Source organism: Myxine glutinosa, chromosome 14 (genome assembly GCF_964187855.1).
Source record: "Myxine glutinosa chromosome 14, kmMyxGlut1.1, whole genome shotgun sequence".
Lineage (NCBI taxonomy): Eukaryota > Metazoa > Chordata > Myxini > Myxiniformes > Myxinidae > Myxine > Myxine glutinosa.
In genome coordinates, this window is record NC_136274.1 from 62,022,828 (window position 1) to 62,042,432 (window position 19,605).

At 42.8% G+C, this 19,605-nt stretch overlaps 2 protein-coding genes across 2 annotated transcripts; one reads left to right on the top strand and one right to left on the bottom strand.

Moving 5' to 3' along the window:
• Positions 1 to 991: 991 nt before the first annotated feature.
• LOC144888743 (uncharacterized) lies at positions 992 to 18,760 on the top strand. The gene is made up of 7 exons (XM_078767890.1): positions 992 to 1,699; positions 1,847 to 2,010; positions 2,800 to 3,123; positions 13,130 to 13,248; positions 14,959 to 15,034; positions 15,146 to 15,322; positions 18,345 to 18,760. The coding sequence occupies exons 1-7, from the start codon at positions 1,606 to 1,608 to the stop codon at positions 18,348 to 18,350; spliced, it is 960 nt and encodes a 319-aa protein (XP_078624016.1). The 5' UTR covers positions 992 to 1,605; the 3' UTR covers positions 18,351 to 18,760.
• On the bottom strand, positions 6,548 to 10,616 carry PLN (phospholamban). Its single transcript, XM_068135081.2, has 2 exons — positions 10,516 to 10,616; positions 6,548 to 6,939 (listed from the first exon to the last, which is right to left on the bottom strand). Exon 2 carries the CDS (start codon positions 6,812 to 6,814, stop codon positions 6,680 to 6,682), a length of 135 nt encoding a protein of 44 aa, XP_067991182.1. The 5' UTR covers positions 6,815 to 6,939; positions 10,516 to 10,616; the 3' UTR covers positions 6,548 to 6,679.
• Positions 18,761 to 19,605: the final 845 nt, after the last annotated feature.

Below are 19,605 nucleotides of genomic sequence, written 5' to 3' on the forward strand. Positions count from 1 at the left end.
ATCTTCCTAGTTATTCTTAGTCTATGTCAGTTAAGGCCTCGTTTCCATTAATTATGACTCTTCGTTGCACCAGAATGTGATTATATGGCACCAGTAGTGAGTTTAGGACCTTTCCCATACCTCCTCCCATCTTCTTCCCCGTCTACAACAACAGAGGGGCACGGCGCTGCGCGGGGGGGAGTGTGCGTCCTCCCACCGGCTCGGTTCGCCGCCATCGACAATGCGCTCCAGACGATGCGCTCCAGACCATGCGCTCCACGGGGTTACCACGAAGGGGCTCCTTGTCAGCTCCTCGTCAAGGGCGGAGCCTGGAAAACCCCCCGCACGCACCCAATGAGAAACAACGTGCCGATTCCACGAGGCGGAGCTAACGAGCCGAGGGCGTGTCACTCCCCGCCGGATATACGCGGCCACGCGCCGGATGTGACGTCAGATGCGCCCCCAGCTGGAGAAAGAAGGACCTGCGAGCGCTGAAACAGATGCGCCTGAGTTTGGAGAGGCCTGAGAAAGACCCGCCTGAGAAAGAACGTCACCTCTGAGCGCTGTGCAACCTTCCGCATCTCTGGACCCGACCGGGTCGATCCTGCCCTGAGCCCAGGAGGACCTGGAGCCATCGACAACCGCTTTCCTGCCATCAACCCCCGTGTGAGTCAGCCTTGTCCCGTTTGCCTGTCGTCTGTTGGGGAATAATATAAGATTGTGTCTAAGTGCTTGTCTTTCTATGTTGTACCTCTCGTCCCTGTAATCTGACCTTCCGTAACGAATATAATCTCCTCCGGAGGTCTTGAGAACCGTACCCCTGGTGTCGTCATTTTATAACCCAGCCGGGTGTCTTCTTTTTCTTATTGAGCCAGCGTGGCGCGGCTTCGTCAACGTTCGAGTACAATCGGGTAATTTGTGCGGACACGACGGCCATTCCGCTCGGCCCACCTTACCATCAAAGTCGTGTCTGTAACAATATATACACACACTCGGTAGAGCGCATACCTCCGTCAGGCTGAAAAGTTTACGTTTTGTATCCACCTGATAGGCCGGATCTGTATCCGGACCTTCATCAAAATCTCATCGGTTCGTCCTTGTCACACACACCAAACCCCTCTGCCAAGTTTCGTCCGAATCCGTCCTCAATTTTGTGAGATATCTTGCTCACATACGAACAAACAGGGGTGAAAACATAACCTCTAACCACCTTCAGTGGCAGAGGAAATGATGCCATCGGTGTCTTGGTTGTTGACAGGAAGCAAAAACTCGGTGTATTTCAGCCTGAAGATTAGCTAGATTTCCAGAAGATTGATGCACAACTCGAGTGCGTTAAACTTTTCATGCACTTATCTTCCCGACTAGCTGTTTAACTTTATTCCCAGTTTTGCCGACTAATGACATCACCATCCACAAAACACTCATCACAATGACATTATTCTTTCACAGTGAGTTTTAACTTTACCTCTTACTGTTGATAAGTGGATGAAGTAGCTGAAAAAAAAAGGAACTCGGTTCCTTAAATCCGCATGTCACCTTGAGGCGCTTGTTTGGAACAAACGGAAATGGTGTCGAGTTCGTACTGCAAATTGATTTATTGCTTTTTTGTGTGAGGTGGCACGTGGTATGTTTGCACAGAAGCAGGGGAATCGCACACCAGGGATGGCGGGTGCTGATGGCTTGTCCTGGACGACCCCTGTTGTGTCCCAGAAGGTGCATGGTACGAATTCACAAGTGTTACAAATGCATCATTATGTTGAGCGCAGATGCTTCTGTTCATTAATTACAGCTGCACGTCTTTTGAGCTGACTCATTTGGTGTCTGCCTGTTTTCTTGTGTGCTCACCACCCGAAACCTTTCTATCCAGGTGGGAACCCAGCCTTAACAAGTTCCGCGGTGCAGTTCGCCTTACCGACTGCCCATATCATCCCATCGACTTGCAGGCCTGAGACTAATATTGGGCAACATCCAATCCCTGTTCAATTTCACCCTGTATCAAGGCCACATTCACCATTTAATCAACACACACTGGTCAGTGCAACACGAGAGCATAACGTTTTGTAAAATCATCTTTAAAATGGGAGTATTGTTGAGATGTATCGTGATGTACGTGTTATTCAGTGTCTCATGAAGCTTTTTTTCTCTTACTCCAGGTCCCCTGCCTTTTGGGTGGTATGAGGAATAGCTCTGTGTTGTATGAAAGCTAAATGTTGAATGGGTTTTTGAAATATCGCATACACAAGCCAAGTTACTGAGATGGTTGCCATGTCAACATATTTCAGCCAATCACAGCAGTGATTTAATCAGGTTGAGAGAATGTCACGAGGAAGAGATATCTGCAATATGAAAGCTGAATATTCAACCGTTTTTGAAATATTGCATACACAAAAGCACATGGGCGGATAATCGCTCGGTCAGACGAAGCGTGTTTTGATTCCTATCCCACACTCCCCCCTCCCCCACAGGCACACCCACTCCCTCTGGTTTGGACAATGAGTGGTTTGGTTGGTGAAAGCAAAAGAGATTCTGTTTCTGTGCCACTCTTGAAACAGGCCTGTTGATGGACGGGTCTTACGATTAGCATGACCTGGTGTCGCTGACTTGAGTTGGCACTAAAATATTGCTTGTGGGCCTGATCCTTTCTTATTGCATCAGACATGGATGTTGCCTTTTTCCTGTTTTTAATTACCGTTGCCGATATTAGCCTGTCTTCAAATAATCGTTGTTATTTGACTGATTATAGCTTATTATTTTACCAATTAATATGATTTGATATAAATTTCTCTCCATTCAACTTCCACTCATCTTGTGTTGATGCAGGAAGGGAGACCAAGCAGCAGACAGCGGCAGCAGTTCTTGTACCCCAGTCCGAGCCAAGACACACCGACAGTGATATCACCTCCAGAACCTACCCCTGCAAGATTTGAACCCCTTGTCGGAAATTTAAGCCCAGTGGGGCAAATGGTTGTCCAGAGTGGTCCTGTGGCGACCCAAGCTTCCTTGGTTACACACCAGTTCATGGGGTTTGACCATAAGTCTGCAAACCAGCTTTATGTGCCCTGGCCAGCATGCATGGTCGATTCGGATTCCAGAGTTGGGCTTCCAGAGCATGGAGTCCACCTACCATTGCAGAAACAACATCAGGTTTGTGATGCACATGTTTGTTTGACATTTCTTAGATGGCTTTGAAGTCATAGTCATGGCCAAAACGATTGGCACCCATGCACATTTTTCAAATATCTTACAACTTTCTCTAAAAATAAGTTGAAATTGACAAAAGTATTTGGGCTCCACAATTCTTTATTTCACTGTTAATATGATAGAACCTTTGTTTTTGATTCAGAACTTAATATATCCTTTTAAATCAGAAAATAAAAAGAAATGGCATTGACAAAATTATTTACACCCAAGACTTGATATTTGGTAGCACAATATTTGGACAAAATAACTGCAGTCCTTTTGCCATGAATTATCTTCCTACACCTCTCTACTGACAGCTTGGCCAACTCTTCTTGTGCAAACTGCTCCAGTTCTCCCAGATTTCAAGGGTGCCTTCTCCCAACTGCTGTTTTCAGATCTCCCCACAGGTGTTCAATGGAATTTAGATCTGGACTCATTGCTGGCGACTTCAGAACAGTCCAGCGTTTTGTCCTGAACCATTCCTGGGTGCTTTTTGAAGTGTTTGGGGTCATTGTCCTGCTGCAAGACCTCTGACCTTCGACGGAGCCCCAGCTTTCTGACACTGGGTTGAACATTGCGCTCCAAAATGCCTTGGTAATCTCCTGATTTAATGATACCATGCACACATTCAAGGCACCCAGTGCCAGAGGCAGCACAACAACCCCAAAAAAACACTGAACCTCCTCCATGTTTGACTGTAGGGAAGGTGTTCTTTTCATTGAAGGCTTTATTGTGTTTTCTGTAAACATAGAGATGATGTGCTTTTCCAAAATCCTCCAATTTGGTCATCTGTCCACAGGGCTTTCTCCCAGAACGATTTTAGCTTGCTCAGGTGTGTTTTGTCAAACTCCAGTCAGGCTTTCTTAGCAGTGGGATCATCCTCGGTCTCCTATGATAGAACCCCCTTTCCTTGAGTTGGTACGACAGTTTCAACTCGCACCATCCATCGCCATGTGTTTGAAGGTCAGCTTGAATCTGTTTGGCAGTTGATCGAGGTGCTTCGCTGCAATCTTCGATGCAATCTTCGATGAAGGTTTCTCTTGCGGCCACGTCCAGTGAGGTTGGCTACAGTGCCATGGGCCTTAAACTTCCTGATAACATTGCGTACGATGGACACAGGAACATTAAGGTCTCTGGAGATGGACTTGTAGCCTTGAGATTGTCCACGCTTGGCTACAATCTTGTGTCTGACCTCCTCAGACAATTATCTGCTTTTCTTTCTTTTCTCCATGCTCGTTGCAGTACACACAGTGACCCAAAACAGCAGAATGACTCGTTTTCTCCATTTAAACTGATTGAATGAGTGATTTTTTATATTGCAGGCACCTGCAACTCACCACAGGTGAGTTCAATTCCAAAGTAAAGGAAAATCATCTGCTTGAAATCTAATTATTTCGAACAACTTTTAAAAGGTGCCAATAATATTGTCTGGGCCATTTTAGGATTTCTATGTGGAATAAGCTAAGATTTAGTAATTTTTTCAGATTTTTATGGCGTAGCCCATAGGGCAAAGCCGTCTAGTGTTTGTCCGTATGTATGTATGTATGTATGTATGTATGTATGTCCCCTCAAACGTATACCAATCAGAGCTGAGGATCTGGTCACATGATAGGGTGATGTCATTGCGTCTGATGTCATTACGGCATACGGCGGCTGACTCTCCACACACCGCCATTTTTATATATATGCCGTTCATGCCGAACATATCGTCGAACCTGTCATATATCACAATGGCCATGCTCGTCCTTGACGTTTTTCATTCAGTGTGAAACATAAACAAACCGATTGTTAAAATGACCATCAAATATCGAAAGCATTGGCTTTACGTTTCTTCCACTGCAAACCAAAGAAATACATATTTGGATACCAAAATATTTTTTTAATTTCAACAATTTTCTAGAATAAATGGTGCATTATTTGAAAAAAGTGCAAGGGTGCCAATATTTTTGGCCACGACTGTATATGCATTTTACATCTGCATAACCTCCCCACTGAAAAAATATACAAACGATTTGATCGTAAGTTGTGCGACCGAAGGACACGTGAAAGACAATAGCGCCGGATAACCTCCCTCCCCCTGTCCCTTCCCACCCACACATCGTGGGTGCAGTTTCTTATGATTTGCGGCCCTATGGTGCACAGTCAAGTTGAACAAATGCTCTCCCCACCCACCCACTTATGCCCACCACTACTTATTCATTCAATGTAAATACTTTCTCCACAAATAAAAATGTGACTTGTTTTCACACGTTCGCATTCGTTGCTCCATGAGTTCTATGATGTCAACATTCAGGGCTTCTCAGACCATATCTCCGTCGGTTTATTTTCTATATTGGCCATCGGATGTGCTTCCATGATCGCAAACTAGTCGTGCTTCTTGCGACAAAAGGGAGTTGTCACGTAATTTCTTCCCATTTGGCGACTGGCTCACGACTGAGCAAGACCAAGCACTGAAAATGTTTGGCCTCCGTTTAAATCCTGCGATTGATCACAAGCCACGGATAATTATATTGTGCGTGTGAACCCGTTGCAAGGATGCACGCTGAAGTTTACGGAAGCATCATAGGCTTGCATAAAATGCCTCTGGTATGCTATGGGTTTTTGTTGTCCAACGCGTGGCTGTCATACAGATCCCAGGAGAACATTACACCGGGAGTTGGATACCTTTTGACACGACGGTGTGCATGTATCAGGACTTGTGGCAGAAACTCATTCCAACAGTGCAGGCAAACCCATATCTCTAGTTTTATTTATTTATTTTTTAAACCGATGGCAGCTTGCTGTGCCGAATCTTGTTTGACTCCCCAACTGCTTTGAAACTCTCTAACAACCACGGAAACCTCCACGACACCGGTGTTAGATAGACCTGACTGATTCTCGGTGTGTCTTGTTTTTATTCGCAACAAGCAAACACCATGCTGATTATCCATCAGGAGTTAAAGATGCTCATGAGATGCCCTTTTTGACATGTGAACAGTGGAAGGAGCAGCCAGTCATTGAAAATCCATCTGCTAAATCTTTTGTACAGCAAAAGTAATCCTATCTGCACCTCATTTTATGTGTATAAAGGTCACACATAACTAACACTTCTCAGTAACTACAAATATGATCTACTGGTTGAAATTGTGCATAGACAATGTGGTTCGCTCCCCCTCCGTCCCCCGCTCGATCATTCTATTCACTGAATGGGTTTGTCATATCGCAAATGCAGTTTGACAGTGTACAGATATTTCCTGATTATGCAGGCTAATCGGTTTTGTTGAAATTCCATCCAGCAGCAGATTGTGTATAACAGCAAACATTGCTGGGAAAATGCACTCCCTTGGCAAGTGGGATCTTCTCTACACACAGCAACACATTCTAATGCCAAGAATCGTTAGATGTCATCCTATAATGTTAATTCCGCATACATTTGATGTACTTCGAGCAAAACAAAACAAATTTTTTTTGGGGGGTTGTCTACTTGTGTCTGCTACCCTGAGTCACATCGGCCAGCTTGCTCGGAAACCAAATGTGCTGTTCACATGATTCGAACGACAACATATAACAGCAGAAGGCAAATGAGAATAAGACTGAAATTAATGAAGAGATCCTGCAAGTTTCTTTTTGCCTGTGGAGTCATCTCGATCGATGAACGGCGCATGAGCTTCTCCATCCTGGCAACTTGTTCCTCTCTTCAGCGATATTCGGCAAACTGTCGCGACTGGCGAACCACTGCCGTCTCGGGAATTCTCCCAGTTTGAGAATGAGAGGATGTTGCGACGTCGCAGAAAGTCACCCCTGCGTGGAAACATCAATATTTAGTAGAATGCCAATCGTGAAATAGCACTGATGAGCAACGTTGTCAAAAGTTAGTTTGCTTGTTCATATGTCGAATAGAAAACGTTTTTTGGCTCGACATTTTTTTTCTTCTGTAATTTATGCCAGGTATTGAATGAGGATTGCTAAGATAGGGGTAATTGCCAATTTCAGGCCACATTTTGCCACATTGGTCCTACTGCTGATTTACCTTTCCACAATGGATTATTTGCGATTACAGATTTAAACTGGAACGGCACTCGGTAGAGTGCATGCCTATGCCAGGCTGACCAGTTTATGTTTTGTATCCCACTGATCGGCCGAATCTGGATTCGGACCTAAACCAAAATCGAATCGGCTTGTTCTTGTCACCTACCCAACTCCTCCACCATGTTTAGTCATAACTCGTCTACAACTTTTAAAAATATGTTATATATCGCTTTTTGCCCGATTTCTCACTGGTGAAGAATCACTTAAAAAATTCAATAATTCCCATATCCGAATCCATATTCAGATTTTCACCAAAATCGAATGAATTAGTCCTTATCACACACACAACCTCTCCACCAAGTTTCGTCCAAAACCGTCCCTAAATTTTTGAGATATCCTGCTATATATCTGTTTTATCCCTATCTCCCAATGGTGAAGCAACAACAACAACATGCATTTTAAGGCCATTTTCCCTGCTAGGGCGGGGGTTAGCCTTGCGGTCCCCATAACAATCTTCTCCATTTTTACCTATTTTCTGCATCTCTCCTTATTAACCCCCTTGCTTGCATTTCTTCTTCGACCATCTTTAGCCAAGTCGTTCTTGGTCTTCCTCGTCCTCTACTTCCTTCTACATTCATTTCCATCACTCTTCTCAACCAGTCACTTTCATCCTTCCTCAACACCTGACCAAACCATCTCAACCTGTTCCTCTTCACAGCATCAATCACAGGCTCTATTCCCATCATCTTTCGCAATTCATCATTTGTCTTCCTCTCTCTCAGCGATACTCCGCACATCCACCGAACCATTCGCATTTCCACCCTTTCCAGCCTTCGTTGCTGCTCTATGTTCATTACCCTTGTCTCGCTCCCATAAATCATAACACTTAGAAGTGTTATGATTTATGGGAGCGAGACAAGGGTAATGAACATAGAGCAGCAACGAAGGCTGGAAAGGGTGGAAATGCGAATGGTTCGGTGGATGTGCGGAGTATCGCTGAGAGAGAGGAAGAACTCACACATGCAGCATAGACCTTTCCCTTCAGCTTCAACGACACTCCCCTCCTCATCAGCATGCCACTCAGTTCCCGAAACTTCTTCCATGCAGATCTCACTCTAGCAACCGTTGCCGAGTCTGATCCACCTTCTCCATTCAGCATGTCTCCGAGGTAGCAAAATGTTTTCACACCTTCCAGCTTCACGCCGTCTCCAAGATCCAACTCAACATTTCCTCCATCTGCAGCTCTCTCTGTGCACACCTTACATTTGAATGTAGCTGCCACACTGGTTAATGACCCTCTCAGACCACTACATTTTTCATGAACCCACTCAGCGCACATTGTACATTGAATGGAGTCACTCCGACACCCTTCTTGCACACAGCACAGGGCCACTTGCCAGTTATTTCCACCTCACCACATGCTTTACCACTTGCCATCACCTTCGTCTTTCCGATATTCACCTTCAGACCTTTTGTCTCCATACATTCCTTCCACTTGTTCATCTTTTCCTTCAGTCCATCCATACTTTCCGCAATCAACACCAGATCATCTGCATACAACAACTCCCACGGTAAACCCTCCTTTACGTTCTGAGCCAGCACCTCCATCACAGCTACAAATAGTAGTGGACTTAGTACTGACCCTTGATGCACTCCCACCTTCACCTCAAACTCACCACTGTTCCCATCCTTCGTCCTTACAGCTGTGTGCACTCTTTTGTACATTGCCATCACTACTCTGATCAACCATTCCTCCACTCCTAACTTCCTCAATGTCCATGTCAATACTTTGCGTGGAACCCTATCGAATGCTTTCTCCAGATCAACAAACCCAAGAAACAACTTCTTCCTCTTCTCCATGTACTTCTCCTGCAACTGCCTCACAATAAAGAGCGCGTCTGTCGTTCCTCTTCCTGGCATAATAATTCCCAATGGTGAAGAATCACTTAAAAATTCTACTAGCCTGTTCCAGATCCAGATCTACACCAAAATCTCATCATTCCATCCTTGTCACATACGCTAACTCTTCACCAAATTTCAGACGAATCAGTACACAACTGTTTGAGATATCTTGTTCACAGACAGACAGACAAACAAACAGACAGGGGTGAAATCATAACCTCCATCCACGTTCGGTGGCGGAGGTAAATATTTGGATCCTTTTGAGCTGGATGTAATGCAGCAAAAGTCATGATTTTGTCATCGGGCAATTTCACTTTTTTATTTTTACGCTATTATATAATCTGGGGGCTGACAGGATGGCCGAGGGGTCTGTAACAGAGTATGGTACATCAGAATCTAATCTGGGATAACTTTCAGGAGATATCAAGTCTACCTACTAGAATTGGATGTGATGTTAAAATTAATTTGCCTTTTAATGAGAAATAATGTTGCAGCACCATCCTTGCACTGCAATGTGGGCCAACGCTTTAGTCGTTTATGAATTGAAGCTGTAACAGTTTTGGAATGGTGCATAAAGGCATGAAAGATGACCTCCCACCCCCCTTTAATTTTATTTGTTGATACTCATTTTCCAGGATTTCCTGATTTTTGTCGGTAGTTTCTGTTTCCTCATTTGTTCTCTTCCATTATCACCACCTCATGCCGTGAACAATCCCACACTGTGCAAGTTAGTCGGGCAGTGCAACATAAAGCAGAGAGGAGACTGCATGTCTTATGAGTTAAACGGTAATCATTGAAATAAGAAACTGAATGACTCGACGATTATTGCACAACACCTTGTACCTCAACTCGCGATTGTTGTCGCATTAAGTTTTGAGATCTTTGAAAAAGCATAAGTTTGTTTTGCCGCAGTGTACGGCAAGGCATAGGATAAACGCTGCAATTGCCATTTGTCTTAATTATCGCCTTGTTCTCTAATCCCGGCAGTGTTGCCGTCACCTTTATGGAATCAATTTTTATCACTTAGTAATTTCGCATCCATCGAGGACTCCTCGCCCACATACCCAGATCCCTGAAAGTGAACTTTTAGCCAAAACTTCAGACTTGGGAGTTTGATGTCTCAGATTTGTGCGTGGCCAATCGCTGATATGCTCTATTGCTCTAGTGAAGTGCTTTGACCATACAGGTGTATCACCACCTCCCCCCATCTCCCACACTGCAGTTGAATGATTTTGGGTTGAGATCGAGGCCGAAATACTTCATAAAATGTAGCATTATTATGTTTTCCAAGTGCAGTAATAATTAGCTTGTAAATAATTAAATGATAACTCGCAGAATGACTTCATGAAACATCAATTTTAAATTAATAAAATAGTAACTCGAGCGTTTAAATCTCCAGTGATAAGTGGCACAAAAGAATAGTCAGTATGGCCATTTATAACTTACCTTCCGAAAACAAGGCAAAGATCCACAGGTATATCGGCCTCTTGCCTCTCAGCCCTGTCTGCGGCAGTGTGGCGTGTTGCTTTGCACCCGTTGGAGTTTAGGGTTGAGTGTGCCAGCCCGTGACGAGAAAATATCCGGGAGTAAAAAATGGAATAAAAAAAGAAACAATGGCCGCCTCCCTGCCAGCATTTGCAGTACGTTCTGTTGAGGGGAGGTGAGTATGTGCAGGCGGCCTGCCATGTTCTGGCCCCAGGGGATGGGTCCCCAATCGTAGACAAGTGAAATCTGAGCCTGTGGTTTTGATGAGCAAATGCAACAGCGGTACGCACATGCCGTCCTCTGGAGCTCAGTTTGGCTTCACTGCGTGCAGCCAGTGCCCTGTTAGGATGACCTTGTTAGAGAAGAATGTGGCGCACCGTTGGGATTTGTAGTTGCTTGCATTCCCCCGGTGACAGCTTCGGCGATGAACAGCTGTCAAGTGTTTTGGATTTCCAACTCCCACCCCAAACTACAGCAGCTCCATACAACCCGTTCTTTAGTGTAGTGTATATTCGCAGTGCCTCCAGCTGCCTCTGTTTTGCGATTTATTTGTAGTGTCCTTCAAATGTATGAATAGCATTGCATTGGGTCAAACGTATCCGCACCTTTGTACATTTCCTTTGCAATTCGTATTTTTCAATATTTAGCCTTCTCATTGGTTTAGAGGTTTATACAGTACAAGGAAGCTTTTAGATGTGGGGTGAGGCCTTCTATCCAACATAATTTGTTGTAGTTTTATGTCTGTTCTACCAGGTTCTGAGGTTCATGGAAGAGCTGTTACACGCAGAAAGAGACAAAAGACAATACCGCACTTAACTTCAGACAAACACAGCCGGTGGGTAACCTTGGGGGAAATTACCTAACTTTCAAGTGCGTTCTGGGTGCCAGTGACGCTGCCTTGTAACATCTCTGCTCTTCCAAGTCAGTGGACGAAATTAATGAAAAATCTCCATCTCTCCTCTCTCCCCTCCTCCAAATGTGATGCCAAATCAGACACTCCATTGATTTGTATGTACTAGCGAGTTGTCCGTCTCCGCACGCGATTCTAAACGGGGTCGGAAGAGGCGGCAAAAATGCAAATGGCGTCTTCTGTCATCGAGCCGGCAGGCTGAGCTGAGAGCAACATTTCGCATTTATTGCCATGTCTGATGCAATTTAAATGCTCTAATGGTGCCGAGGTGCTCCATCTGAAACTGTTTGTTCGATTACATGTAGCTTTTTTGCGTCATCAAAGCTTATTGGTGTCAAAGCCAGTGATCAATTGTAAATGAATAGTAGGGTAACTGAATACATGAAAGTCATGTTATCCACCCAAAGGCCGACTCTTGCAAAATGTACTGTTAAATTTTTACATGCACATCTCGCGCACAGTATAACCATCATTGAAGTCTCATTCGATGCCAACTGATGCAATGCCCCCGAATAACACCGCATCACAACTGCAACCTTTTTCCAGTATTTAAAAAATATTTATTTTTCTTTTCAATCAAAGTACCAGACTCCGTGACGTAATGATTTACTGCTCTGAGTCTCGGAGGTCGGTGGTTTGGACCCCGGCCGAGCCACACATAAGACTTTTAAAACGGTACTTACTGCTTAAAGGATAGAGCATGGATGAATGATCATATGTTGGCAACCATAGCGAGGCTTTACTGGGCCAAATGACCTCCTGTGTTGAAGTTCCTTGTAAGGGAACTAAAAAAAATTTTATGTCGTGCATTATTTTAATCACCATCCATGTTACACGATGCCCTGTGCTGCAGCTGTGATGTTAATCCCTTTTACCGGGTGTAAGTTTATGGTAAAACTGCATTCTCAAAGTGATTGTTATTCTCAGGTCTTTCTCCTCACCTTCTGTAAGTACTAAAGGAGGCCTGCTGTCATGTTAGAAAGGCATCAAGGGTTGGGAAGTCCTTCAAAGGTGGTCGGGATCTATTTTTAACTTTGATCCCATAAACGTTCACTTTGACATGTTTCTTTCATTGCCACTACGTCTGTAAAATGCTTTGTGAAGCACCTACCAAAATTTTGGATCCACAAATGGAAATGATACTGCGCCGGGCTATTATTAGCTCTGTAAGGCTGTTTTGTAAGCGTGGACAATGCTCATCTGATATGCAGAACATGCGAGTGCTTTTGGAAGTGTGTAAAATAAATAAATAAATAAATAACACCAAAAATAAATATTTCATCTGGATTGCAAATGGGCATCGGTGAACTCCAACTTGTCTGAACACGTTCACAATGATTTTATGAATAATGTAGATATTTTGTATACAATGTCGAGGCTCGTAGAGGAACTATAATTTGGCACCTTTGCTGCATTGAATCTTATTTATTTATTTACTTATTTATTTATAAACACAGGTATTCTTTTTCGTTTTCCAACAAATTGTTGAGATGTTCAAAATGCGCTGCTTCTGTAGAACATCTGTGCCTTTGGCTCTAAAAATAATATTTACAACTTTTGTGGGTCTATTTTATTTCAACTTTTGTGAAATTTTTGTTCCAACGTGGATGCTATCGATACATAAAACGAGGATGTTTGTTCTTCTATCCCATCTGCAATTTTCAGATTTCCGACGTCGCATCGACATCCCACCAGCTCTTGGATCCCGTGCACCTCGCAGCAAAGGATGCCATGTTCAGAGTGAAAGGCAATTCATGGCAAGAACAGGAAATGCTTATTGAAAGGTATTGTGTGAACTGCCTCTGGAAGAAAATAGGGTGGCAGTATTGCCTTGGTAACCTGGACTTCCCTGCAATTTTCATGAACTTAGGAAATAGCACATTCCAGCTTGATGGAAAAAACGGCAGAAATAGTGCAAATTGCACCCTTGCCAGAAAAAAGGCATTATCTTCTCTTCTCTTTTTATTATTATTATATATTTCTTCCCTTTTCGTTGTCTTACCTTTCGCGCTCTGTGTTCGAAGGAGGATGATAACTTGGCTGAGGTTTCAAAGTTCAGATTGAGTGGTGTAGAATTGTTATTTGGAAAAAATATTTTCAGTTTTAGTTCTATCCATATTGACTTTGATTCCATTTTCTTCCAATCGGCGTTTGATAAATTCACTGTCAGGCTGCGAGGCCACAGTAATAAGGCCTTTGTAATCCAGCGGCTTGCACAAATTAGGTGTTGAGAGACGTGGGTGCTTTTCCTACCTTTTCGCCAATCAAGTTTATTGGTTTATTGGTCAAATGGAGCTGGTAAAGTTGTGTGCGATTGACTGCAACACTTTGCGAGTTATTGCTGTTCTTGTACATTTGTGGTGCTTATTAAATATGATGTATGTTGCAATAACAGTTGTTGCAAACATGTTCGGAACAATTAGTCACAATAATGTGATAACTCGTAATTGGGCATGGAAATGGGATACGAAATCCAATGAGCAAGTTGATCTGAAATGTAAAACGGCAGAAAGGAGTATTACCCAGCGTAACTTCCCCCACTCCCCGTCCAAATTGCTATCGTTCCATTTCAGATGCTGCATAAAGGATGTTGAAATGATAAACAAATCTACAGGGTGAGAAGCTGAATGAGAAAAGATTTTTAATCCACCGCAGATGAAAATATAAAGTATTCATGGAAAAGGTGGGCCCTTTTGTGAACATTCATTGGTAGTGCTGAGGTCACAGCTTCCTACTTCCTACTCTGGGACACTCATTTTTCCTCTACAAAAAAACAAGAGTCTGTCCTCTACAAAAATGAGTGCATGATATTCTCTACTACACACTCACCATTGTGGGCAGAAGAGCTGTGTGCCAAATGAGATATTTCGAGCAAATGGCATCTCAATGGGGAAATGAGTAGAGCGGGCGGGGGGAGGAAGGGAGAGGACGAAGTGGTTTGGGAAGGGGATGGAGGGAGGAGGGTGCAAGTGAGTTGTTTACTTTCAAATTATTCATTTGTTGAAATTAACTGTGATGTCACTCGTGCTGTAGATATCCCTCTGAGTCATGCCCCAACAGGTTGCTTCGGCATGTACTGCTTCAACATGTTCACAATTATCTTCATTCGGGTGAAAAATAAAGTTGGCATTATGTGATGCTGTCAATGACATTTTTCTTAAGGTAATGTTCTGCAAAAGTTGCTCTTTCTGCAGGCATAATTTGATGGCCATGCGTTTTCAGTGTTTTTAAGATTTTTTTTAAAGAGACCATGTTTGCAACCCTATCAAATCCCTGAGGTCTATTAAGCTGCAGTTTAAATTTCCAGCAATTTGTCATTATGTTCTTGTCATTCTCACTTCATGTGCATTCAGAATTTGTCGATGATCAGTTGCTCAGCAAAACTATATTTTGGAAAGTTAGTCTTAACATGGCTCGTAGCACAGTTGAACAACTGAACTATCAAGCATATTGATCTTGTGCTTCATTCGCTATTTTTGTTTATCATCGTGCAGATTGAAACAGCAGAATGCTTTTCTACAGGCTGCTCTTTGTCCACACAACTACGCCACCAATGCCTATGTTCTAAAGGTGAGGGATAACTGGAAGTTGTGCTGTAATCAAAATAACTGTTTGAAGAGCTTAGGCATTCAATCTGAAGACATCGGCATGGGTGGGAAGGTGGATGTCACTTTCCTTCAGGTGGAGGGAAGAAACGATCATGGTCCCGTTTGGCTGCCTTCAGAAGGTTACGAGTTCAGGTTCAGGGACCTGGAAAGGAAGTTGGGTGCGGCAGAATACGAGACGCAGCAGCTCAAAGAGACAGCAACTACCACCAAGGCACAACATGCCGCCGCCTTGCAGAAGATGGCCGACAAGGTGTTGTGTTTCGATTTTTATTTTCAGCTCTGGACAATAGAATCTTTACAACAGGGCTCTGGACAACTAAATGTGACAGGAATTGGAATTGGAGCTTTTGATGCCAGGCTTTAATTTTGGTCAAAATTTTAAAAATACTGATACTGCCCTTTGATACTGCTGTAAAGTTCTTTAAATATGTGCAATCTTTTTATATATAGGTTTTTGCACATTTTTGTGTAAAGCAGTAATGTTGGCTGATTTCCAAGCAGATGGTAGATGACCTTGAGCAAAAGAGAGGGTGAAGAGAACAGAGAGAGGTTGAGATAGAGTGGCAGAGCAGGATTTTGGGACCTGTGGGCTGATGCCGTCTGGTCCAGTTGCAGAATCAGAGTCGAGGTTTGACAGAAACTTCACCTTGTCGGGAGAGAAGGACACAGAGTCCAGGGACATCTGGGTACGACTGGGTAACAACTTTGCGGTATTCTTTATCTTCCTGCCACTATGCAGCATAAGGTCCAAACCACAGCTCTCCACCCTTTCCTGTCGGGCGATATGTTGTACTTCTGCCATATATACCGTTACCACCAAAAGTGGATGGAGGTTATGTATTCAACCCTGTTTGGTTGTCTGTGAGCAGGATATCTTAAAAAGTTATGGACATATTCGGACAAAATTGGGTGGATAGGTTGGGTGACCAATTAATTAGAATGTGACAAGGACTAATTTATTAGATTTTGGCGAGGATCCAGATCCATATCCAGATACAAGAATGTTTGGAGTGATTCTTCATCATTGAGAGATAGGGTCAAAAACGATACAAAGGATGACGTCTCAAATTTTTTTGGATGTGTTATGACAAAACTAGGTGTATGATTTGCGTAGGTGACTAGAACAAGCTGATTCGATTTTGGTGAAAGTCCGGATCCAGATGCGGTCTATCAGTGGATACTAAACATAAACTGTTCAGCCTGGCAGAGGTGTGCGTTCTACCGAGTGCCGTTTTGGGTTATTTCAGCTTTCATGAGATGCTTCTCCACGAGATGATTCTATCTGGTTCTTGGTCTACCCAATGTTCATCCTGTTTTGAAAAAATATTTTCACTTGCCTTTCCTCTTCCACACTTTGAAAATGTCCAAACCATTTCAGTCTCGATTTACATGTTCTCGCACTCACTGGAATTTGTTCAAGTCTTTCTCCGATTGCTTCATCACCTCTGCCACCAAAGGTGGGTGTAGCTTTACGTCGTCATTCCTGTCCGTTTGTCTGTCTTTGTCTGTGAAAAATTCATGCAGACGATCCATATATCAAATTCAGTATAACTATTAAGCCTGGTGTTGGCTTAACAGTTAAGGTGGCTGGCTTCAGATATTAGGGTCTTGGGTTTGAGCCCCTGTCGTGCCATTAAATAACACTTGGTGAGTTGTCATCCTTCCGAGGTCGGCAAAACGAGTACCAGCTTACTGGAAACGGGGCACTGCATTGGCGGCACAGCTGCACTCCCAGCAATATTGCAAACAGCGACCACAGGCTGCACAGAAAATAATAATAATAAGTCTACCTACTCCTGTATTATATCAGATCGATACGTCCCTGCTTTTCCACCAAAGTGATAACAAGAGGCTGGCATAGCTTTTACCTTTATTCTTCCTATGTCTTTTTTTTTTTTTCCTTCAGTTACTTCAACGGACCCAAGATAATATTAAAATACATTTACTTATTTTAAATTATGCCTTTCACTTTTGCTTTCAAAATGTGCTGAGTTTCTCTCTTTTTACAATTACAATCTGAATTACAATTTTAAAATCTCTTTTAATGTCTTATCTTTGACGGTTGCTTTTAATTAATTTCTACCATTGTTGGTATCATTTAATTCCATATTCAGTTTTAATTTTTTACTCCTCTTTGACAAGCACTTTGAGATTATATCTAAAATGAAAAGACTATTTGAGAAATGAATTTAATTGAACTGAATTGAATTTGATTGAATGCTTTCTAAAACGTTTAATGGGGTATTTGTTCTTTTTTCTGTTTACTAACATTATGAGCTCCGGTACTGAAGGTGGGCAGAGGTTAGCTTTTCACCCCTGTCTTATCTGTCTCTCCGTCTGTCTTTCTGTGAACAGGATATCTCAAAAAGTTTTGGACGGATTTTGACAATTTGGTGGACAGGTTTGGTGTGTAATACGACTGACTCAATTCGATTTTGGTGAAGATCTGAATATGGATTCGGACATTATAATTATTTAATTTTTACGGTGATTCTTCACCATTGAGAGATCGGGCAAAAAGCGATATATAACATATTTCAAAAAATTATGGATGAGTTATGACTAAACTTGGGGGATGAGTTGTTTAGGTGACAATAACAAGCCGATTCGATTTTGGTTCAGGTCCGAATCCAGATTCGGCCCATCAGTGGGATACAAAACGTAAACTCTTCAGCCTGGAGGAGGTCTGGAGGAGGTATGCACTCTACCGAATGCCATTCTAGTTGTCCCCCGTCGCACCGCGGAGCGAAAGGGGGACTATGGTTTTCCCCTCCGTCCGTGCGGGCGTGTGTGCGAACATGCGTGCGTGCGTAAGCGAAGTACCAAATTCTAATTTGGTGTGTGGGTGCAACCCACGACAAAATCCAAGATGGCCGCCGCCATGTATGTCTGATGCCATGTATGTCTGAACCTTGTGAGCGGAATATCTTGAAAAATAAGCGAAATACCAACTTCTAATCTGGTGTGTGGGTGTATCTCGGCATAAGGAAGAACGCTATTGAAAATTGGGTCGCCACGTCAAAATCCAAGATGGCCGCCACCATATACATGTCTGAACCTTGTGAGCGAAATATCTTGAAAAATAAACGAACTACTAACTTCTAATCTGGTGTGTGGGTGTATCTACGCATAAGGAAGAACGCTATTGAAAATTGGGTCGCCACGTCAAAATCCAAGATGGCCGCCGCCATGTATGTCTGAACCTTGTGAGCGGAATATCTTGAAAAATAAGCGAAGTACCAACTTCTAATCTGGTTTGTGGGTGTATCCAGGCATAAGGAAGAACGCTATTGAAAATTGGGTCGCCACGTCAAAATCCAAGATGGCCGCCTTGCGTTTTCCACGTTGTCAACTCACATCAGTTCAACGACGGGGCACCTAGGCGTAACGCTTGTTCCACTTGTTTCTCTGCTATTTGTTAAACCACAATATTGGGTTCTTTTTTTTCTTTTTTTCTTCCATTTTTAATACTGATGAAGTGAAGATCGTATTTGCTAACTTTTCAATCGTATCTGCCAACTCGACTATATTAGAAGTGAACTTCAGATCTTGCATGGTTTCTTCACCAACTATTGGACGTTCATGTAAACCTTCCATCAACTTGTAACGCTTAATCTGGTTCAGCATGTTTGATGAAAAAGGAAAAAGGCACCTTTTTTTTTTTTTTTTCCCCCTTCTGGAAAATTTAATTTAGGTGTGTAATTTAGGTGTGTAAATTAATTAATTTTATTTAAATTTAATTTAAATTAATTTAATTTAAATTTTGAATTTAATTTTAATTTAAATTATTTAAATTTAATTTAAAAATTTTAACATAAATTTAAATTAATTTAAATTAAATTAATATTAATTTAAATTAAATAATTAATTAAATTAATTTAGGTGTGTAAATCTTACACATACAGGTGTGTAAGATGAGCCCTGACCCAGTACAGAGCAATACTCATTTTCAAGTTGGTAAATAAACAAAGGCTTGTATATAGTGACACGTTACATGTGGTGTCATGGGCTTTACTCAGAGAGTTGTGCTCAATTATCACCTGGCTTCAGACCATCGTTTTTCACAAATGTGATCTTAACATGATGACGCCAATGGACCTGAGAGACTGGTCTTCCTCCTGAAGTTTATTGGAGAAGAAGATGAAAGCATCTTCTCTTCTTCTTCTTCATTCGTATTCAGCACAAAGCGTTTGTATGCACAAGGCAGATAAATTTGTATGCAGCACATCATCGGCTGAGGGTATGACTGTGCTGCTGATGCAGTGCCCTCTGCTGGTTCTGGCAGGAATGCGCAAGGTGTTCATGGTGCCGGCGATAGCTCGCCTACTCTTTGCGAAGGATACCAAGGGAACTTTAGCGTCCACCAATGAATGCAGGCAGACATTAAAATGCAGGCAGAAATGCAGGGACGCCCATTTAACGTCCATCTGAAGAACGGCACACACATTGATGAATCGCCGTGCCTGTGAAACACCATGAAAACCGTTTATAGCTGGGTCAGGATTCAAACCTCGGCAAGAGAGCTTGGAGGCG

Excerpts from the sequence above, each read along its gene's own strand:
- LOC144888743 (XM_078767890.1), top strand. The coding sequence starts at position 1,606 with ATGTTTGCACAGAAGCAGGGGAATCGCACACCAGGGATGGCGGGTGCT. Across the intron at positions 2,011-2,799 it reads CATTTAATCAACACACACTG|GAAGGGAGACCAAGCAGCAG; the intron begins GTCAGTGCAACA and ends GTGTTGATGCAG. Across the intron at positions 15,035-15,145 it reads CCAATGCCTATGTTCTAAAG|GTGGAGGGAAGAAACGATCA; the intron begins GTGAGGGATAAC and ends ACTTTCCTTCAG.
- PLN (XM_068135081.2), bottom strand. The coding sequence starts at position 6,814 with ATGGAGAAGCTCATGCGCCGTTCATCGATCGAGATGACTCCACAGGCA.